Here is a 22,199-nt window from a genome sequence, read left to right on the forward strand (position 1 = left end):
AGATACGGGGTAGTTGGGGGTTATTACGTAAGTATCGCTGACTATGACGCCACTTGTGATGAGAGTAGGAGGTACAAAGCCCAATTTATTGATGATGTAAGCCACAGGGGAGGGGCTAGTGGGCGGAGCCACAAACACGACAAGGAGGGGCACAAGTCCCACCATGACAGTCACAAAACTGTCACTTTGACGTTTTAAGAAAACAATTACAAGAGGAAAATTGTACTTTTTTATTAAACGACAATACTATTACATTAAGTACTTGGGTTATACGCTTAAGTACGCATAATTCCGTCATGATCAAGCTCTCTCATTGGCTAACTCCTTCTCGACCAGCCCACTCCCAAAAATTTTCCGATTTTTCGTATAAGGAATCACCAGAATCAAGATCCCGGAAAGGACGATCATAACCCCAGACAAATGAAAGGCGTAACTCCAACTATTGGTGATATCGGCAAGTAGTGCTACCAACCGCTCAGTTTCAGTCTAATTTTGGGCAAAGTTGGTGGTACTTACCGGCAAACGGTGGACCCCCCAAATGCCCAATCCCTTGACACATCAATTGTAAACCGTAGGCTTTGGTAAACGTTTCTAGTGGCAACAGTTCCACCAACAGAATCGGCGTAAACGAGAAACTACTAGCTAGAAAAATGCCATAGAGGGCGCCAAAAATGTGCACCATGATGTAATTGGCTGTGTAGAAATAGAGGGCGGAGCAACAGGCCCCGCATAGGATGAGGCATACACCGTACGTTTTGGAGACGTTGGTCCACGATTGGTCGCCGGCCCAACCGAGCACTACCTGAAATTAGCACGATTGGTCGGGGTGGAGGGGCGTGGTTAGGTGGGCCAATTACCATTCCGATTGTGTTGGCCACGCCTATCCCTGACAGGACGTAGGAAGCCTCGTCTTTGGTGTATCCTGACGCTTCCATATGGTCGACTAAGTAGAAATAAGGCGTCATAAACCAAGCGAAAAGAATGACAGTAGAGACAGACATTAGAAGATAGTGAAACTCGTCGAAAAGGTTAACGAATTTGACAAGACCCGAATACCATGGCTGAAAAAGCAAATGACAGGCGGGGAAAGAAGGACAGTGCTACCAACCTCATCGTCGTCTTTCACTAGCGTCGTCATGGACACTCGGTATATGTTAGGACAACTCGACGCCCTCAACTTGTACTTATTTTTATTCAAAATGGCGCCGCGGTGTATAAGCGAGTGCCTAGGGAACCTCATATTTTTAAAATAATTTGGGTGTGTGGTGGTAGTACTGAATTGTTTTACCAGCCATGGCGTCTCCGCTTTTTTCACTTTCTTCTCAACGGCCAGAGGATTCTCGGGGAGGGAGAACTGAAACAGAGGCGGAGTCACACGAGGCGGGGCTTACAAGAAAACGCCAACCTGGTGCGTTACAGCCTTCCGGTCGCTTTTTTTCACCTTCAGGGAGAAGGTCACTGGGATGCGGGTTATGGCCTCCTCCATTTTATTGAGGCCTTTTTCGGAAGTGCTGCGGCAGTGGAGCAAACTGGGATAATTTTGTACAATAATTCGGTAGAGTTTTTTATTTTCTTGCAACTGTTCGAGGACCTCTGCTGGCACCTAGACAAAACAGCGTCAATTCGCAAGTGACACACTGCTACCTACCAACTTTTTCGTTCTGACGGATGAACGTCGGCAAGTTGAGTACCGACTGGTGATGTTCAACTTTCTGTCCTTTGTCCTCGCGATCAATCGAAGTCGCCAAAGTTTGCAAGATATATTCGGCGTCTTTGCCGTTTTTCAACAACTCTCGTATCTCTTCAAGGTCGATTTTTTTCGACTCGTGCGAAATATTGGACAGGGAGCTCGACTTGCTCGACAGTTTGGAGTTTTCCTTGTTTTGCTCGATTATCCAATCGGGATCCCGCATGAGGGCGCCACATACGCACAAGTTGAGTAAAGTCCCGGCGAGCAGGATGACAGTCCACCGCCAACCATACTCAAAAATCAGCATGGTGGTAAAAGGGGCGTAGACAAAAGTACCAATCCCGGTACCACACGCCCCTAAGCCCACCGCTAGGTTCCTTTTTTTATCAAACCAGAAGGCGATTGACACCACTGCTGTTATATACGTCAGACCTAGCCCCATTCCCGAAATGACACCAAACGTCACATACATGGTGATGACGTTCGTGGCGAAATAACTCAGGATGAATCCAGTGGCCGAGACCAGGCCGCCTAGGATGGTCATCGCCCGGCAGCCATACTTGTCAACCAAGGCACTCATGATCGGGCCGGTCAGCAGAGGCACTGAGAGGAAAAGGCTTCCGATCCAGGAAGTTGTGCTCTTGGAGGCTTCAAACTCCTCCACGAACTCCGTGTAGAGGATCCCGAAGGAGAAGCTGATCCCGTCCTGGATCAGGGACATGATGAGGGAGGAGAGGACCACCATCCAGCCCCATCCCCCGTCGGGGATTTTCGGCTTCGGGGGGTGTTTTCCGGTCAAGGTCGAGCTCTCGCTGACCTCGTCCAGGGGAATCACCGTGTCGGTGGTCATCTGGCCTCAAACGGGGATCTCTGCTCAACTCAGTCTTGGGTTTGATTTGCTCTACCATCGAGGCACTGCGCTTACAGAGGCATCTGAAATATACACAGTGTCAAAAAAATGGCAACACCAAGAAGGAATTGGATTTTTGACGAAACTTGGCACTGTTGACTATTAGCCACCTAAGATTTATTATCTGAAAGTTGGAATTTCTTATAGATTTTCAGGCACTGAATATCTATAAGATATATTAAAATATATTAAAAAACCGCCAAACAACAGATTAAAAATAAGTTATTTTTCTTTGTTTTCTTGTAATTTTTTTTCTTTTAACAGTCTAATATAACATATTTTTATCCTGACAACCTTTCTGCTTGTTTTCCAAACGTTCCTATTCGTTACCCAAAAATTGCTTCTAAAAAATTTGTTTTATTGTTGGTAATACCTTTTTGGCATATTTTCGTTTTTATGACACTTAAAACTAAATGAATTACAAAAATTACTCCAAAAATTGGAAGAACAGCTTAAGTGTTAAAAACTCTCTTACCACTTGATTAAAACCGCTCACATTTTATTCATTTATTGCCCGATAATAGTCTAATATTTGCGCCAAGTTTCGTCCTTCTTGGTGTTGCAATTTTTATGACACTAAGTATAGATTTCAACCGGTGATATCCAGTCATTTTTGCCTGATTCAAGTGCTTCGAGCCGGTTTGGGGATTTTCCGACAGGAGAAAAACCATTTTCGCGAGATTTTCTTATAATAGACGTATGGAGCTATTTTCGTTGAGGATTTCCGACGAATTATCGATTCAGTGACGTAAAGATGATCCGGATTAAAGCGGCAGATGTTTCTTTACTTCCAATAATACTTTCTGCGCTTTATCTTTATGCTTTTGCTTAATTGGCTTAATTATTATGACATGTTACGCGAGATAAGGTCGCCTTGGGATTATTGTTTTCAATTGTTATGCATTTTGTTTATTAAAAGTCTGGTAAAATATGCAAAAAGTCAACGAACCGAAAAATATTTCATTTACGCCAGAGTGTAATAAAAGTGTGTCAGGAATTAAATTTATGCGGTTTCGTAGCAACGGAAATTTTTACTCATACATTTTATCGATTTTCCTTCGTTATCAAGTAAAACGAATGGGTTTCTGACGTAAAATTGCATAATAGAGAAAACTATTATTTTTATCTTATCAATTTTGAATACTTTGGGGAAATTTTAATTTATGGCGTTGGCATAATCTTCGCAAAAAGCGGATTTCAGTCACTTTGGACAGTCAGCTGATACAATCCCCGACTCACTTTTGTTGACTTTAGCCAAGTTGATTTATTTAAATCATCTAATAAAAGAGAAACAAATCGCTGGTTTAATTTAACAATATTGTCACCAAAACCTCAATAACACGGCCTCAAAAATTGTCATTCGGCCAACTTTTCTATTTTTACCTCGCCGCCTTTAACATAATTTTTATAATTACACAATGACAGGTGTACAACCTTGAAACAACACACCATGGCATTCCAGTGGCGCACTTGACCTCTTATCACCAAAAAAACCAACCTTTTATCACACTTTCTCACAGAAAACTCTTTCACAAAAATCCGGTTCGAACTAGCTTCGAATTCGATCGCACTTTCACGCACCGAGTTGGCACCACTTTTTGACTGTTTTCCCCCAGAAAGCGGGCGTGTAACTGGCGCGCTTTCCAGCGGTACTGAAAAGGTGCAAACAAAACACAGTGATTGGGTTGGCAGTACGTCGGCCGCCTGGGTTCAGAATCAGTGTTGCAAGGGGAAATTTTTTGTAATCCCTAGATTTTATGGCCAAAAATTCCTAGAAAATTATTGCACTTTCCACTTTCGGTATACAGGATGTCTCAAAATTGGCAAATTCCGAGTTCAGAGCACTGTAAAGAATCACTTCACTTCCAAATATAGGAAAAAAATAATATACAGGGTGACTCAGGGGTGTGTAATCGGTCTATAACTTTTTTGGTAATTGAAATATTGTTATGCTGTTGTTATCATACGATAAATCAACTTAAAATCCACAAACTAAAAATATTTTTATTATGCACAGGGTGGTGAACCAAAAAAGTTATATTTTTTTAAATGGAACATCCTATATATTTTTGCATAATTGAAATTTACGCAAAAAATGTAACATTATATAAACTATTATGAGTCTATACTTTTCGTTTTGGAATTATTCCACTTTTTGTTAAAGAAAAGATCAATTTTTGAAAAAACACTGCAGAGTTGCCTTTGAATATTTTTCGGCATATGTACAACAGAAAAATTCAGAGTATCTTATAGTTTTAATAGTTAAAGCACCCAGATAATATACAGAGTGTGCCAAAATGCAAGAAGTTAAATAACTGTTTTTTTTTTCAAATGGAACACCTTGTAATTTTTATATATTGATATTATTTTTAATAAGTTTTCTAACGGTATGGGGCTTAGCAAATCTAAATATTCGAAATTTTTCAAAAAAATATACTTTAAAATAAAGTAATTACACAATATTTAATTTAAAAAATAGTGAAAAACGCCTATAACTACAGCTCTGGGATTTACTTATGATATTTAAATTTCGGTAACTCCTTCCCGAAATATTACAGTAATGTGTAATCTTCTTAATTCGCTTTCTGTGATAAGTTTGCTCAACTGTCCATCGCTAGAAAGATTAATTGTTTTGTTAAAAATATGTGAATTATTAAAATGTTCTCAAATTTGTGACTTTGAACACAAAAACACCCAAAAATCCCTACACCTGGCAACCCTGTGAGGAATGGGGAGTCACACTTCAATAAAACACGATTTTTGTTGATTTTTTATTGTGTTGGCATGACGCCGGCCGCTCGTGCGAGTTCGTGCACGTGTTCGGAGAAGCTTCGTGCCAGTAGCGGGTGGTGGGGGGCAAGCTGTGAATCACACATTACGCCCAATCGGACATGATCGGCGTATTCGTTAAGACAGAGCGACACGCCTGCAAAGCCAAAATTACTAAACCACGCAACCTCAAAAAAACAAAACCACTAACTGGAGTTGGCCTGTGGGGGGCGCCAGTAGATCACACTGGTGACTTCTTGCCCCCAGAGGGTTTTCTGACTCACGTTGGGGTAGCGGCTGGTTAGTTCGGTCACAGAAACGGCGTATTTTCGGGATAAGTAACGCAAATAGACTGAGAGGAGGGATAAGGGTAGGATTTTTGTCAAAAATCCGAATTTTGTTTGGCACAAGCTCAGCAAATGTGATAGGCCTTGTTTGTCTAAACTCGTCCGGAAGTTGGTTTTTACTTCGAGGAGGTTCTCCAAAGTCGAGATTTCTTTCTCGGGGTCGAGGATTGGTAAATTGAGGCATAAAATGCCGCTGACCGAATCCTCAGGCCTTAAGTTCGGTCCGGTCCCGAAAATGTAGTTCGAATTGATGTTCCTGAGGGAGATTGGGAGAGAATCGGGGATCAAGTGCTTGGTTTGGATGAAATATTTTGAGATACAGGAGGAGATGGCAGCTAGGAGTATCTCAATTTCGGAGACTCCTGTAGATTTTGAGATGGATCTCAAAAGTTCGAGCTTTACAGAGTCGGACCATGCGACGGATTTTCGCCCACAAAGAGTTATAGTTTGGAAGGATTCCTTCTGGAGCAGGATATCCTCAATTATGGTACGCGGCGCCTTAACCACAATACCAACGTATTGGAACACCTCCCTCAAGCAAAGGTAGACCAATGGTACATAAGTATACAAAGTACCAACAATGGTATTGTTGTAAGTACAATAACCCACAACAATACAGTTATACAGAGCCATGACTTCGCGACAGAGACGGAGATAAAACCGCAGCGGCCATGTTGCCAACATGACAGCACATTTTACAAACAATTTGAGCAGATTTCTCGGTCCTAGAGTCACAAGCATCGATTTTAGGACATTTGTAAATGTCACTTTACGTTTCTTGCATTCGCGTTTGAAAGTCAAAAATATAAATTTACACCGAGAGAAGGAATCATTTCGGATAACTCGAAAACCTTTACGACACTCCTTAACCGTCGAGACCAGTGCTACCAACGTAATTGCCTGCAATTGAAAAAAACCTGGTGTTGTTTTAAGCAACTCGGTACACTCGAGCGGGTCATAATTCGAAATAAATTCGTTCCACGAGTTTGAGATTTCCTCCCCGAGACGTTGCTTCAGTTTGGGGATTGCCTCCAGTTTGGGCAACACCTCAACTAGGGGGCTTTTGGTCACAAAAACCCTAAAACGCAAATTTGAGTCGCGCGGTTGGTATCAGTAGTAGGAGACGAAACGAGATACAAAAAGTAGGAAATGTTAGGAAGAAAGTTGTAAAGAATTATCTAAAAAAAAAGTCCGCGAGACCATAAGTTAATTTATACCCAGTGGCGGAACAAGTTGTGGGCATAAAATCTAATTTGCGTAATAAATAATCTAATCTTTTTTCCTTGAAGATTGTCTTTATTTTACTATTTGTTACGAAATTAATAAAATGAGCAATCAAAGTTAGGGATATTACAAAATTAAAAATAACTGCAGAAGCAAAAATTATATGTTTTCTCGGAAACTTTTTATTTTACCTGTTAGCTGTTTCAAAACAATAAAAACGCCAACGTTGCATTTTCTCTCAACATTAGCTCTTATAAATTATTCATGCACTTGAAAAAAATTGATAGCTAACTTTCAATGAGAGATCTAATAGTTATTTTACAATTTTAATAATTTTATTTAAAAAATTTATTCGGTAAATTGCGAAATATTAAAATAATTATATTCGAACTTTTTTTTTTGAGCAGTTCAATTAATTACTCACCTAAGTAACAAAATTCTACAATTTTCATTAGAAGAATTAAATTAAAAGTTCTCAGGTTTATATAGACTTTGTTATTTCTGATTCGATTTCACGTTAATCAGAGCCAAAAATTAGATCTTTTTTGCTACACCTAATAATATAATTTATTTCCAAGACTTTTTAGTCTATAATGGACAAAATTAAATAAAATAAGTCAACCTGAAATTAGGCCCTGAGTTACAAAAAAATGTAGATAGTTTTCATAATTTAGTTCGAATCTGAATCTGATTCCAAATCTTTATAATCGGTTCCAATAGAAACCAACCAGTTTTTAATGATTTTTCTCATACTCAGATTACTTAATCACATTTGAAGAAAACGAACCTTACGTTATTTTAACAGATAATGTTTTCACCTTTTTTACATAAAACGTGAAACAATGTTTTAACGTTTACTTATTTTTATACAATAAAGCTGCAAATATTCAAAATATGTATTGCTTCCGATGTCCTAAATAACTCAGAAAAAGAAAATTATAGTTGCAGTTAGTGTCTGGATTTAGTGAAACCTCCCTTAATGGACACCTCCGAATAACGGACACCTCTTCATAACGGACATTTTTGTAGGAACGTAACAAAATCTATTTTAAATTTTCTCACCTCTCTTTAGTGGACACTTCGCCACAACGGACATTGAAATAGGTTTTACTATATTTATTTTTTAAACATGTACCTTCATACAGAGATTACCAGACTTATGTGGTGTAGACGATATACAAACAATATAAAATTTTAACATCTTTGACTTTTAGTAACGACAAATTAAGATTATTTTGAATAACATATTCTAGTGTATCATTTCGTGTTGTGGTACGACTGTGTTATCTTAAGCTGTACAAGCTTTTGGTGTCAATAGTAAAGAACTTGAATTACTAATTTAAAGCTATTCGAATTTTTAAAGACATACGTATGCCTAAGTCACAATTAATTGGCAATTTTACGGGTGGGGACAGTGATTTTTTAGGTAGGCACTGGAACACCCCAGCCCACCTATAGTTCCGCCACTGTTTATACCTAAATCGTTGAAGAGAGAAAAATGGTGTTGAGGATTTTTTATAGGAAATTTAATTGTCTACAATTTTTTTCCTTACAATTTTTTGTATCTTCAACCGTATTTCCAGCGTTTTGATAAATATGCGAGGATGGGCAAAGAATTATCGCTTAGAATTATCAATTTGCCTTATATTTTTGCGAACGCTGAGTATACGGTTGAAAAAATGTAAGGAACAAAGTTGTAGAGAATTAAATTTTCTACAAAAAAGTCTGCGACACTATATTTCTGTCTTCAACGGTTTAGTTATAAATTAACTTAACTACCAGTAAACTGAAGCAAATCAGTCACTTGAGTGTCTTTGAACGACTTTGGGGCCTAAATGGTTGAAGATAGGAACATGGTCTTGTGGACTTTTTTGTAGCAAATTTAATTCTCTACAACTTTCTTTCTAACATTTTTCTTGCAACTGTAGTGGTACTCGCAGCGTTTTGGAAAAAAAGTAGGGGAGTACAAATTTTTGCATTATTTTTATCTCTTATAATTGAGAATTTAATACTCTATCTGCCGGTATTTTTTTGTTATATAAATACAGTACGCTTTCTAGCGGCATAACCGGGACCGTTTCATTTGTAGGTCGTTTCGTATCCTAACCTTTAGATCTCCGTAGTAGTAACTAGTTACCCTTGTTTGGTGGGGGGAATCAGCGGTAACAAATCGCCAATATTCAGCCCCTCGTTCAACAAAACATGATGCAATTTCAACAGAATGTAATGTTGGTCCTCGGACGAGGGGATTATAACGATTTGCCAGGGGGGAATCCCCTGTGGCAAATACTTTGATACAATTTCGCTCACATAATCCTGGATATTGTACTCAGTAACTGCCCGTCCTTTGTAACTCAAAGGGGCCACTGTAATGTTCTGGTCCAAATCGAATTTGCCCCGCTCCCAAGCGTACGTTCCGCACCTGGTGACCAGACAGTGGCGTAGCCGCGGAAACGTTAAATTTCCCGATTTGTCGCGCCTTCGTACCACCTCCTGGAGATGCCTCCGAATGGCCTCAGGCTGCGCCTGGCCTTTGACACAGAGCAATACTGAAATTATCCCCTGATTTCGGTGCGTGTCAAGGAGGGTACGCACTGTTATAGTGCGCAAAAACTCAACATCGGGGTGAAGAATCGAAATTGTGAAAATCCAAAGTTTGTGGCTGAGACTTAAAACTGGAAAAACGGATTTTACTCCAGTGTGTAGGCAACCAACATTACACCATGTTAGTAAAACAAGTGGGTTTGTTGTGTTTCGCCAAATATTTAACATAACTTACCAAAATAGCTAAACACAAGCAAGGGCAGCAGCCCCACCGTTAAGTAAAACAGTCCGAAAGTGGCCAAGAACTCGATCATTTTTTACAAACTTCGCACAAATGTACACATCAATTACCAACAAATCAATTGATACTCGAGTTATTCCAAGTATAAATAAAAGTTACAACACGAGCGATTAGTTTTATCTTTTGAGCGACCTATGATCTTGAAGAATGTAGTGTCTGTTACTTAAAATAATTGTTAAAACGGAAAGGTAACGGATTGGGAATTTTCTAACAAATGGTGCCACCACGTGATTGAAATATTTGAGATAAAAAACCTTGTTTACTTTTCCGTTTGTTGGAGTTTTTGGGGAGAAGATGCAAAAAAAGGACGGTCAAAGGCCAAAGCCTGCCAAAAGTTGGTGGTCGTCGGGCAGAGTTCAACGAATCGTCTCGTTATCGCCTCACAACTTGCATTTTTGGCAAGTTATTTGAATTTGGCGCGCTCGTGCAGCGCGTGGTTTACTCAAATCGCGTTTCGAAATGAAAAGCCGATGTTACACTATAGTATATTATGATACGAGTTTTATAATATTTAGGGAATTAAGAGGATCTCCGAAACTAAGAGGTTTAGAGAAAAACCAGTGACACATTTTCGGGTCCGTTTTTTGAGAAAATAATCTAGGTCAAAACCGCATCTCGCTATCGTCTTTTGTTTTCGACTTACAAACAAAAGTTTACATTTTAGCGAAATCTTCAAAAATTCATATCTTCTTTATTATAAAAGATACACATTTGAAACACAGACATTATAAAGGCACTTTTTTTCGGAGAATTTAGCAATGTTATCAGTGATTTTTTTAAGCTTTCGTTTAAGTGTAATAACATAAAGTTGTATTTTTTAAATAGTAATCATAGTTGGCTATGACATTTTCGAAAAGCCTATTTATTTCTGAACTGAAAACAATATAAATATAGTTTAATAATTTTATATACTTTTGATAAAAAATATATTTAAAATATTTGAAAGTAGTTGGCTATGGAAAAATTATTTCACATAAAAGGTGTGAATAATCAAGAAATTTTGGTGTTTGGATTGATATTTTTTTGTAAAATAAAATTTTATTTACAAGCAATTATACCATTAATAATTTTTTTCATTTCATGTTCAATTAGAAAATAGAATGACAATGTAAGCTTGCCATCTTAAATCTAGAAACAAATAATTTTTATTAATCGCAAAAACTTGATCTAATAATTATTTATTAGTGTTTAATAGATCCATAAATTGTAAATACTTGTTGAGTAATACATTTTTCAGAGTTTGAATTAAAAATCCAAAATTTTTTTATGGCCTACTATAAAAAAGTGAAATGTTTTGGTTTTTTTAATAAATTAAAAATCATGTATTACACAAATTGACATTTGAAATCAGAAAAAAATAAACTTTTTAAAAATGTCATAGCTAACTATGATTCCTATTTAAAAAAATACAACTTTATGTTATTACAGCTAAACGAATGATTAGAAAAAATCTCTGATAGCATTTACTCCGTAAAAAAATACCTTTATAATGTCTGTGTTTCAAATGTGTATCCTTTATAATAAGGAAGATATGAATTGTTTAAGATTTCGCTAAAATGTCAACTTTTATTTATAAGTCAAAAACAAAAGACGATAGTGGGATGCGGTTTTAACCAAAATTATTTTCTCAAAAAACGGACCCGAGAATATCACTTGTTTTTCTCTAAACCTCTTAATTTCGGGGATTCCCTATTTGGACATCCAAAAATCACCCTGTACATTACTCGAAAAGTGTTCGAAAGGGCCACATATCAGGGCTGGTACAAAAGCCTCTAAATTAATTTGATTAAATTATGCACTTGAAACAGGTGCCTATTGACACTGACAGTTCTCTCAGATAATTGTCAAAAAACTAGTTGCCAACATTATCCCACTAAATTACCCTGGTTTTTAGTGTAATTATTACAGCACTCCGTTGGATATTACGATACGCGATTTGCGTAAAAAAAATAATTTAAATAAAAAATTGTCGCGTTTGATTGTGTTCTACTAAAATAGCTGAAAAGTATTGATTGCCGTCATTCAAGGCGAAAACAGATTGAATAAATTATGCCAAGTTTGTGGTTTTGCATAACACCATTTGGAGACTAGCACCGTATAATGAGTTTGTTAACGATCCGAATTTCCGTCCTAAATAAGGCGTAATTGTGGCTTATTTCGGGTGGAAATGGCCCACCCTCTGAAAAATTCAGCCTGTTATGATCACTTCTGACGTCACAAGCAGCCCCAATTTCCTGAAAGTTGGATCGAATTGTGGAGTGATTTTGCGATCGATAGCGTACTTCATCCGGCGGCATCTGTGGAGCCTTCCATCCCCGTTCGAGGGTAACAAGGATCAATAAAATGCCCACGTCTCCGGGTCTCAGAGCAGATATGACATCGTGGGGAGTGAGTGCGGATTTATCATGTTAGGAAGGAAGAATGATACCAACTGGTGGGAGATTTTAGCAGCATATCGATGAAAAATTTCATAAGTTTGGTGTCAAGTGTCAAGGCGATGGTAAACTGACCGAGAAATGCAGTAAGTTTTTGGTGATAAAGGCGGAGAACTGTTTGCTTCTGAATAATGAAACAATTGTTTGGTTGGGGTCGGTGGAAAGGCAGATTGGATCTAAACGAGGCAAATATTTGCCCTAAACTATCAGAGCGCCGACTAGTGCACTGTGCGACTTTTTTACCGAAGCTGGCAATTTTTACAAGAGTGAAGGTAATTTTTTTTCATATCAAACCATCAAGGCTTCATGTAACAAATATTACCTTGGCATTTGTAATTTAAAAAGTTTTTATTTAATTGTGATCGGTACGTACTTGTTAATAGTCCCCTTACTAGGACTTGGTACGCAAATGGAACAACTAATTTGGCATAATTTATTCAAGCGCGTTTTGGTCGTTTTAGAACAATAAAGCACCAGAAACAATACATTTAGCACTTTTCAAACGTTTCATTTATCTGATATTTTCAATTATTACCCGATCTCATATTTTTTTGGTTCTACAAGATGATCACTTTGGTGGTGCTTTCAGTAGCAGGCAACTTGCTTTGGATAATCTCTTCAAAAAAAGTTTTTTATTAATAAAGAAGGTAATTTTGTTACGGATATTTGTTTAGGGTGAGCTTAATGTAGTGCAATAAATTTATATTTTTGTTGTGGGCCATTTTTCAGAAAAAAATTCAGACAGGTCAATTTTATTTTTGTAAATGATACATCTTGATAACATAGTTTTAATTTTTGAATGTTTACCGACAACTGTATTTACATTTTTTTATAGTATAGTCTTCTTTGTATCTCTCTTGAGATTAATAATAAAAAAATTAAATATTTTTTAATGGTAATAGACAATTAATAGGTTTCATCTTTTTGTATTGTCTTATTTTAAAAGATGCATTTGATTAAAAAAACTGGTTTAAAGAAAAAATATACACCTACATAAAGTTTGATGAAATTTTTTATTTTATTTTTACATTTTTTGTTTCGGAAATAAGTAATATTCAGCGTGCTCAAAAACTGGCGCACCAACTCAATGGTGTGTGGTAGAGAATTGGTTACATATAAAGGTAAAAATAGTAAAAAAATTCTTTGTATTAAAGTTATTGATAAATAACTAATTTTAGGTAAATGATATGTGGCAACGTTGTCTGACAGTCATGATCGCAATAGAATTTAAGCAACAATAAAAATAAATTATTTTTGAAACGGTTTCCTAGGAAATAATTCCCAGTGTTGGCACATCTACACATTGTGATTTTTTGAATGAATTTTAATTTTTTTAAATTAAAAAAACTGCTAAAATCTGATAGTAAATTTAAAATTAATTATTCATCGTTTTGTTACGGAACGATTACCTGGTATGAAACATAAAAACATAAAAAAATAATGAAAACTAAAGAAGTTAACACAATAAGTTTGTAGCTCTAGATTTTTTAAAATATAACTTTAGGAATTTTTTCAACATTTTTCCCGTAATCTGCACTTGCTTCTCAACAACGTACCACTGAGTTGGTGCGCCAGTTTTTGAGCACCCTGTAAACTAAAAAATCTAAAAATCTTATAAACTCACCAATCAGTACCGTTTTATTCATAATGTTTACTAAAATTTGTTGTAGTGGTTCTTTTCATTGTTTGACCACAAAACTTAATTAAATAAATTTGTAACAAAACCGCTGGTTTTTGAAGATTTATGTTCAATTCGCAACCTGTTTTAAAAGATTTTTGTAAAGAAATTATTTAATCAACCAGTTCCTATTCCATGACCACAGACAAAACCACAGTTTTGTTAAATCAGATTAAAAATAATTTTGCTAACACATGTAAGTGGTTCTGATACAGAATTTACTGCGGAATTGAGTTGTGTTGGTGTTAAGTCTCTACGGCGCATAATAACAACGCAAAATCACTTTTAATCTACATAGTATCAAAATCGGAATTTTCGAAAAAAATACTGATTTATTTAAATATTTATATATTTATTTGAATAAAGACAGATTGAGAGTTTAAAAACAGTGACTAATGATTCAAAAAATTCTGGGTTCGAATCCCATGGCGGCCCATTTTTTTTTCTATAGTTCGCAAATGTAGCAACAGCAAATAAACTGATACACAAGAAATTAGGCAAAAAGTCGTCACATTTGAGCAAAAAAGTAGAAATCTTGCGTTCATATTAAGGAAAACTGTCTCTACATAACTCAGTATTGCCAACTTAATTTCAAGGTCACCGACCACTTTTATTAGGGATTTACTTAGAGACATGGGTTTTATCTTTTATAAACAATAGCAAGCAAAAATATCGTATGTCATTAAAAAAATAAAAATGACGAAATTTTTAAAATAATTCCTTCACAGGTACTTTATTTAAAATATCAAAACTTTAGAAAGTAATGTCAATAAATTGAAAAACAGTAAGTTATCACTTTTCACACGTAAAATCGCTGACAATCACGGTTTTTTGGCCAATTAGGATGAAGTAATTGTTTTTAAAAAATGTTTTCCGTGTAGCCCTGAAGATGCCCCAAAAAAGGAGGCAAAACATTTAATAAAATACAGAGTGTTTTATTTGAAAAAAATGAGTTATTCAACTTTTTGCGTTTTGACACACCCTGTATATTATCTGCGTGCTTTAACTAAAAGTTGTCAATTTACTAAAACTACAAGGTATTCTGAATTTTTCTGTTGCAAATTTATCGCAATTTATTCATAAGCGACTTTGCAGTGATTTTTCAAAAATTGGTCTTTTTTATAACGAAAAATTGAATAATTCCAAAACGAAAATAGATAGACCCATAAAAGCTATAGACCGATTACACAACGCTTGGTCACCCTGTATATCACATTCAAATTAAATGAGTAGTGAATCTTTAATTCGGAAGTAAAATTACCGTTGGGGGCGCCACTGAGCTAGGTCGAAAACAGTAACCATAAATGGCGGGAAAATGTTTATTCGGATATTTTGAGCGTTGTACGAATTTTGAGGCTTCACAATTATTACATTGCCTATGCGGAATGATTATTTTATCTTTGATGCAAGAAACTTATGTTGACAAATGAGAGATGACGAGGAAAACACGAATAACGAATGATTGTTTGGTTCACTTTCTTTATTGGAAAATTATTACAAAGACATTGAAAAACCTACCTTTTGGCATAATTTACGTTTAAATGTATCAGCAGTTGTTAATCTTTATTGTAGTTTTGTAGATTTACCGCAGCATTTCATGATTTTTTCAGTGGAAAATTCTAACCTAAAATTCATAACACTTCACTAATTTATTGGTTTCTTGAGCCAAACTTTGTGTTCGCTGTGATCCATTACTTATAATCTTTAATTAGACAACTGTTTGATAACACTTTGTAATTAAAATTTAAATATTTTTCACTTTTTATCCACTTTCAAGTTCCAACAATAAACACTTTATACCACGAAAAACCACAGAACCAAAGTCAACGCTAGTATTTACCACCACGTACTTTTTAAAGTAATTCTTTCTATTGTAAGTAATTAACACTATACACGCAAAATTGTTGAACAATTCATTAAATGTCAGTTAAATGTGGCATTACGAAAATTTCTTTACTGTTTTCGACATAGTTCAAAAGTCATCACCAGAGGGCGTCTAGTTAATTTTATTTCCGAATTAGAATAGATTTTTGTCTCTCAGTCTGCACTAGTTTATCAAGCACAAGAGACAAAAAAAATTTCAACACTTCTGAAGATTCCGAGTTTCCAAAAACATCCGTCAAAATTTTTGTACAATTTTTTTTTATTGAAAAATTGGACCTTTCCCCAACCACCACCAAACAATCGTGCGGTTGAAAACTCAAATGTTTGATTTTTAGCATCTCTCACACCCTTATCTGTGATAGTCTCCACCATATCCACTCCTAGAATGCTCAACCACCAAACCCCGAAAAAGACCCTCCTTGTCGCACTCCTCCTCTTAGCAATAATTTTCCTGACCAAGCCCCAAGATTCCGGTCTTTTCAACCAGCTTTACTACTTTTTCCACCCCAAAGAGAGCATCCAATGCTACCACACCAAATCTCAGACTCTTCCCGACATATCGGACGCGCGTCCCGCCAAAGGAAGATCCATTTTCTTCCACGAAACCTCCTGTAATTCGTTCCTCAACGGCAAAATCACGATAACGGCCCGGCAGGCGTGTGCCGTCGAGTCCGCAGCGAGACTCAACCCGAATTTCGAAATTCACCTCCTGTTCGCATCCCCCGGGATTTTCAAATTCGAGGGGACGCAGTCCGACCGATTTTTGCAAAATCTGATGACCTATCCCAACGTGCGGATACACCACGTTGACTACGAAAGGTACACGAAGGGCACGCCGGTCGAGACGCTCTACAGAAAGGGCAAAATCGAGGTCTCGGGCTACGCACAGTCGCACGCCAGCGATGTCCTCAGGTACAGTCGCCCAAAATGAAAATGACCCGGCTGATTCTTTTAGGGCCCACATTAGAGACTTTTTAACTTCTAATATAGCTAGAGGTTTAAGAATTCAAAAATGTTTCAAAAATGTCATAGCCAACTATGATTCCTATTTCAAAAAATACAACTTTAAGTTATTACAGCTAAACGAATGACTTGAAAAAATCGCTGATAACATTACTAAATTCTCCGTAAAAAAGTACTTTTATAATGTCTATGTTTCATATGTTTATCTTTTATAATAAGGAAGATATGAATTGCTTAAGACTTCGCTAAAATGTCGACTTTTATTTATAAGTCAAAAACAAAAGACGATAGCGGGATGCGGTTTTAACCAAAATTATTTTCTCAAAAAACGGACCCGAGAAAGTGTCACTTGTTTTTTTCCAAACTTTTTAGTTTCGGAGATTCCCTATTTGGACATCCAAAAATCACCCTGTACATTACTCGAAAAGTGTTCGAAAGGGCCACATATCAGGGCTGGTACAAAAGCCTCTAAATTAATTTCATTAAATTATGCACTTGAAACAGGTGCCTATTGGCACTGACAGTTCTCTCAGATAATTGTCAAAAAACTAGTTGTCAACATTATCCCACTAAATTACCCTGGTTTTTAGTGTAATTATTACAGCACTCCGTTTTAAGATTGTTGACCATTTTGCAAGGACTACTTGATTAACTTTGAAAATTACGAAGTGGTCAAAAAAGGCAAAAGTGGATACTTTTGGATTTAAATTCGTGATTTTTCGGTATCTTCCAGTGAATTTCGGTGGTTTTTCCTAAATTTTAGGTAAATTTTTTTGATGAAAATTTTGTTTTTATTTTGAAAACTCAAAAAAGGTTATACATAGGAATACCACCTAATTTACTACAGTTGGGTATATCTTCTTAACAAAATTTTGCAAAACAACTGCGTTTCTAGATGAAAAAAGTAATCAAAAAAGAGTAAAAATATTAGATAGTATAATTTAAATTCGTAATTTTTTGGTTTCTTTTAGCATAAACTCGGAAAAAAACTGAAATGTCAATTCTAAAACGTGCTTAAATGGTCAAGACAGGCAGAAATAACACCTTTATCAAAATTTATTGTTGTAAAAAGTTTTTTAAGAATAATAAATAAATAAATAATAAATAATAAAAAAATCTCTGGTTGTCTCAAATAATCTAATTTTCACTTAATTTTAGCGGATTTTTTAACTTTTTTTTTCAGTAATTCGTTTAAAAAATTCGAAAAATGCAGGATTGACACTAATCTTGGTCTAACTTGATGAAATTATGCGTTGTATTTAAATTGTCACCAAGTGTCACATAGCTTTAAACATAGTATTTATTTGCTTGAAAACTACTTCAACTTTCAATTTTGAACACACTGTAGAACAGATATAGAATTTGTCTTTTTCTTTTCAAAATTTAACTTCAAAATCGCTGAAATTAAAAGAGTTTTCGATGTTTTAAGTGACAGGTGCAAATCCCAAAAATTTTCAAAAAATCTTAAATACCTCGAAAACGGTTAAACTTAGGTATAGGGAAAGCTGATAAAAACGGCCTTAAAATAATACAACTAATCCAAAAACGCATCGAAAAACATAGCTTTCTATTTAAAAAACAAATGACGATAGCGGGATGCGGTTTTAACCAAAATTATTTTCTCAAAAAACGGACCCGAGAAAGTGTCACTTGTTTTTTTCCAAACTTCTTAGTTTCGGAGATTCCCTATTTGGACATCCAAAAAGCACCCTGTACATTACTCGAAAAGTGTTCGAAAGGGCCACATATCAGGGCTGGTACAAAAGCCTCTAAATTAATTTCATTAAATTATGCACTTGAAACAGGTGCCTATTGGCACTGACAGTTCTCTCAGATAATTGTCAAAAAACTAGTTGTCAACATTATCCCACTAAATTACTCTGGTTTTTAGTGTAATTATTACAGCACTCCGTTTTAAGATTGTTGACCATTTTGCAAGGACTACTTGATTAACTTTGAAAATTACGAAGTAAAATCCGTTTTTGAGATTTTTTTCAAAAACTGTAAGAGATAGATATAGGACGTATTGATAAAAGTCCGATGTTCTTTCGATTGCCGTTAAGAAAATAGGGTCGTCTTATTTGAAAAAACTGAGTTATAGCAGTTTCTTGATAACCATTTTGAAAAAATCATACATTTACTTTGACAGATGATAATTTTAAAAATTCTAGAAGACTCTTCAAAGCTTAGGTTATCGAATTTAAAAAAAATCACTTATCGCAAAAAGCGATAACAAAAATTGGCATATGTCAAAAGCTTTAACAGACAAGTACTAACGACTCAGGTAAAATATTAGAAGTTAAAAAGTTTTTAATGCAGGCTCCTGTATAGTTTTGAGAGAAGTCCTATATTCGTTTATCGTTCTCTAAAGTTGTTGAGGATGTTTTGTTGGAATGGTTGATTTGTTGGTTAGAACAAATGACAAATTAAAATAATTTTCAAATTCGTCGCAACAAAACTATGAAAACAAAATATTTTCTTTTATGTTTTATGCATGTTTTTGACAATTTTTTTTGCGAAATAATTACGCTTTTGTGGTAAAAACGTGACAATAAAACTTAAAAATTGAAAAATGTTAAATAAGTGATTGTTTTAGCTTAAACTCAAAAATGAGTTGTTTAAAAGCTTAAGAAAGTATCTAGGAACAAGTAATTTTTTGACCAAATTTTGTCATTTTTTAGCGCATTTTGACGAAGTTTTACCCAAAAACAAACATAATCGAAGGAAACAAGTAAAGTACAAGGTGTGTTAAATTGATTTTTATCTAGTCGTTTGTGAAGTTCAAATGACGGGCATTCGAATATCAAATAATCAAATATGGCCCTTAAATTTTTTCGGAAATGAGCTTCGACAATAAAAATGTTTTCTTGCTCTACATAACATTTTAGTTACATTTTTACGAAACTTTTAAGTGTAATCACTATAATGTTTTGACATTTATTGACTGCGGATTTATTTGAATAGAGCTGCACATTTTTTTACATGTAAACAAATTTTGTTTACATGTAATTTAATCTAATCTAGTTAACTAGATGAGAATCATTTTACTACACCTTATACTTAACATCAGTTTTATTTTATTTTTGTGACTTTGAGACGTTTTTTTGACAAGATCTTACAAAATAAATACTAAAATACTAAAATTATAGTTTATTTTGGTTGATAAATCGGTTTGATTTATCTAAAATTTTGTTAAATATTTCCGTTTCTGGCTGAAAAACGTGCTAGATGCTCAAAAAACGCAAAAATTATATAATCTTTGACATAATTTGGTAATTTTTCATTTTCTTTTAGCTCAAACAGAACATGATTTTTTGGGGTTGTTTTTATAGGTTTTTTGACAACTTTTTGCAAAATAAATCAGTCTCGCGACCTAAAAAAATAAGTAACAGCAATTTATAATTCATAATTTTACGTAAAATTTTCGAAAAAACTTAGTTTTCACGTCAACAAGACTCTAAAAAGGCTAACATAACATCCACTTTAGCATAATCGCATGGCCTTCCGGCACAATTTTGAAAAATAATTGTGTTTCTAACTGAAAAAAGTGGTCAAAAAAGGCAAAAGTGGATACTTTTGGATTTATATTCGTGATTTTTCGGTATGTTCCAGTGAATTTCGGTGGTTTTTCCTAAATTTTAGGTAAATTTTTTTGATGAAAATTTTGTTTATATTTTGAAAACTCAAAAAAGGTTATACATAGGAATACCACCTAGTTTACTACAATTGGGTATTTTTCTTAACAAAATTTTGCAAATTAACTGCGTTTCTAGATGAAAAAAGTAATCAAAAAAGAGTAAAAATATTAGATAGTATAATTTAAATTCGTAATTTTTTGGTTTCTTTTAGCGTAAACTCGGAAGAAAACTGAAATGTCAATTCTAAAACGTGCTTAATTGGTCAAGACAGGCAGAAATAACAACACCTTTATCAAAATTTATTGTTGTAAAAAGTTTTTTAAGAATAATAAATAAATAAATAATAAATAATAAAAAAATCTCTGGTTGTCTCAAATAATATAATTTTCACTTAATTCTAGCGGATTTTTTAACTTTTTTTTTCAGTAATTCGTTTAAAAAATTTGAAAAATGCAGGATTGACACTAATCTTGGTCTAACTTGATGAAATTATGCGTTGTATTTAAATTGTCACCAAGTGTCACATAGCTTTAAACATAGTATTTATTTGCTTGAAAACTACTTCAACTTTCAATTTTGAACACACTGGAGAACAGATATAGATTTTGTCTTTTTCTTTTCAAAATTTGACTTCAAAATCGCTGAAATTAAGAGAGTTTCCGATGTTTTAAGTGACAGGTGCAAATCCCAAAAATTTTCAAAAAATCTTAAATACCTCGAAGACGGTTAAACTTAGGTATGGGGAAAGCTGATAAAAGCGGCCTTAAAATAATACAACTAATCCAAAAACGCATCGAAAAACAGCTTTCTATTTAAAATAAGAAAGTTGATAGCGATTTCCGGTAAAACCGGAAGTGCCGCCATTTTGAAAATATTTTCGTTGAGCAAAACTCAACGGATTATGGCTGAGTACCAACTTTCAAATAAATATCTTTATAAGAACCTTCAATACTTCTAATGCGGGGTTTAAACGGAACACCCTGTATATTTATTTTTTACTCCCAATCCTGTCTCAAAAGAGGATAAATGAAATATTAAACTTCTCTCAAAATGAGTTATTGGAACTGTTTCAACCCTCGACTTCCAGATACATAACTTTGTGGAAATTCGGCGGAATTTACCTCGACTTGGACGTCATCGTCACAAAGCCCCTCGAATCACTCCCCCTGAACTACGCAGGGGCGGAATCAGACCGAAACGTGGCCGCCGGCGTCCTGAGCTTCAGCCCCGAGGGCCTGGGCCACGAACTGGCCCAGCGGTGCCTCCAGGACCTCAGTGAGAATTTCAAGGGGTACGATTGGGGCTACAACGGGCCTGGAGTCATCACCCGCCTCCTCAAAAAGCTTTGCGGGGCGGAAACGGCCAAAGAAATGCAGAGCAAAGACTGTGAAGGGTTCAGGGTTTTTCCCGTCGACGCTTTCTACCCCATCCCTTGGTGGGACTGGAGGCTCTATTTCGATGAAAATCTGACCGAAAAAGTGCTCAATATTTCGAAAGATAGCCACGTTATTCATGTCTGGAATAAGCACAGTGGCGGCACGAGGGTGGCGGCAAGGGGGAATTCGGCGTATGCCGTTTTGGCGCAGAAATTTTGCCCCGGGATTGTTAACGAATGCGGGTATTTTTTTTAGTGCTCAAAACGTATCATGGTGACATATCGCTCCACATTATCATTGTTCTAGACGTAGGAGAGTACAATAATTACCTGAGGCAGTATTTACGCATTGTGATTGTTGTTTATTGTTTAACCGTTTGGCAATAAATTTTTGATCATGGATAGTGTTTTCTTCTTCCATGTCCTGCTACGATTCCGGCT

The 22,199-nt window shown here is 35.5% G+C and overlaps 3 protein-coding genes across 7 annotated transcripts; 1 reads left to right on the plus strand and 2 right to left on the minus strand.

The window, feature by feature from the left end:
- Window positions 1-211: 211 nt before the first annotated feature.
- Window positions 212-4,263, minus strand: LOC658598 (monocarboxylate transporter 13). Of its 4 annotated transcripts, none has more exons than XM_008198503.3 (7): window positions 4,099-4,263; window positions 1,653-2,623; window positions 1,406-1,603; window positions 1,109-1,354; window positions 858-1,061; window positions 517-802; window positions 212-464 (listed from the first exon to the last, which is right to left on the minus strand). In XM_008198503.3, the coding sequence occupies exons 2-7, from the start codon at window positions 2,538-2,540 to the stop codon at window positions 301-303; spliced, it is 1,986 nt and encodes a 661-aa protein (XP_008196725.1). In that variant the 5' UTR covers window positions 2,541-2,623; window positions 4,099-4,263; the 3' UTR covers window positions 212-300. The 4 variants fall into 4 exon arrangements, with proteins under 4 accessions (XP_008196725.1, XP_008196728.1, XP_008196726.1 ...); XM_008198506.3 differs by having other exon boundaries at window positions 4,050-4,263; XM_008198504.3 differs by having other exon boundaries at window positions 4,035-4,263.
- A 1,094-nt stretch (window positions 4,264-5,357) lies between these two features.
- LOC658520 (uncharacterized protein) lies at window positions 5,358-9,925 on the minus strand. Its single transcript, XM_964903.4, has 4 exons — window positions 9,720-9,925; window positions 9,078-9,615; window positions 5,581-6,794; window positions 5,358-5,526 (listed from the first exon to the last, which is right to left on the minus strand). Exons 1-4 carry the CDS (start codon window positions 9,796-9,798, stop codon window positions 5,372-5,374), a joined length of 1,986 nt encoding a protein of 661 aa, XP_969996.2. The 5' UTR covers window positions 9,799-9,925; the 3' UTR covers window positions 5,358-5,371.
- Window positions 9,926-11,969: 2,044 nt separating this feature from the next.
- LOC658448 (lactosylceramide 4-alpha-galactosyltransferase) lies at window positions 11,970-22,158 on the plus strand. Of its 2 annotated transcripts, none has more exons than XM_008198502.3 (3): window positions 11,970-12,306; window positions 16,118-16,694; window positions 21,471-22,158. In XM_008198502.3, exons 2-3 carry the CDS (start codon window positions 16,168-16,170, stop codon window positions 22,012-22,014), a joined length of 1,071 nt encoding a protein of 356 aa, XP_008196724.2. In that variant the 5' UTR covers window positions 11,970-12,306; window positions 16,118-16,167; the 3' UTR covers window positions 22,015-22,158. The 2 variants fall into 2 exon arrangements, with proteins under 2 accessions (XP_008196724.2, XP_969928.2); XM_964835.4 differs by lacking the exon at window positions 11,970-12,306 and adding an exon at window positions 12,313-12,492.
- The last annotated feature ends 41 nt before the right edge of the window (window positions 22,159-22,199 follow it).

The sequence above is a fragment of the Tribolium castaneum genome, chromosome 6, assembly GCF_031307605.1.
Source record: "Tribolium castaneum strain GA2 chromosome 6, icTriCast1.1, whole genome shotgun sequence".
Classification (NCBI taxonomy): Eukaryota; Metazoa; Arthropoda; class Insecta; order Coleoptera; family Tenebrionidae; genus Tribolium; species Tribolium castaneum.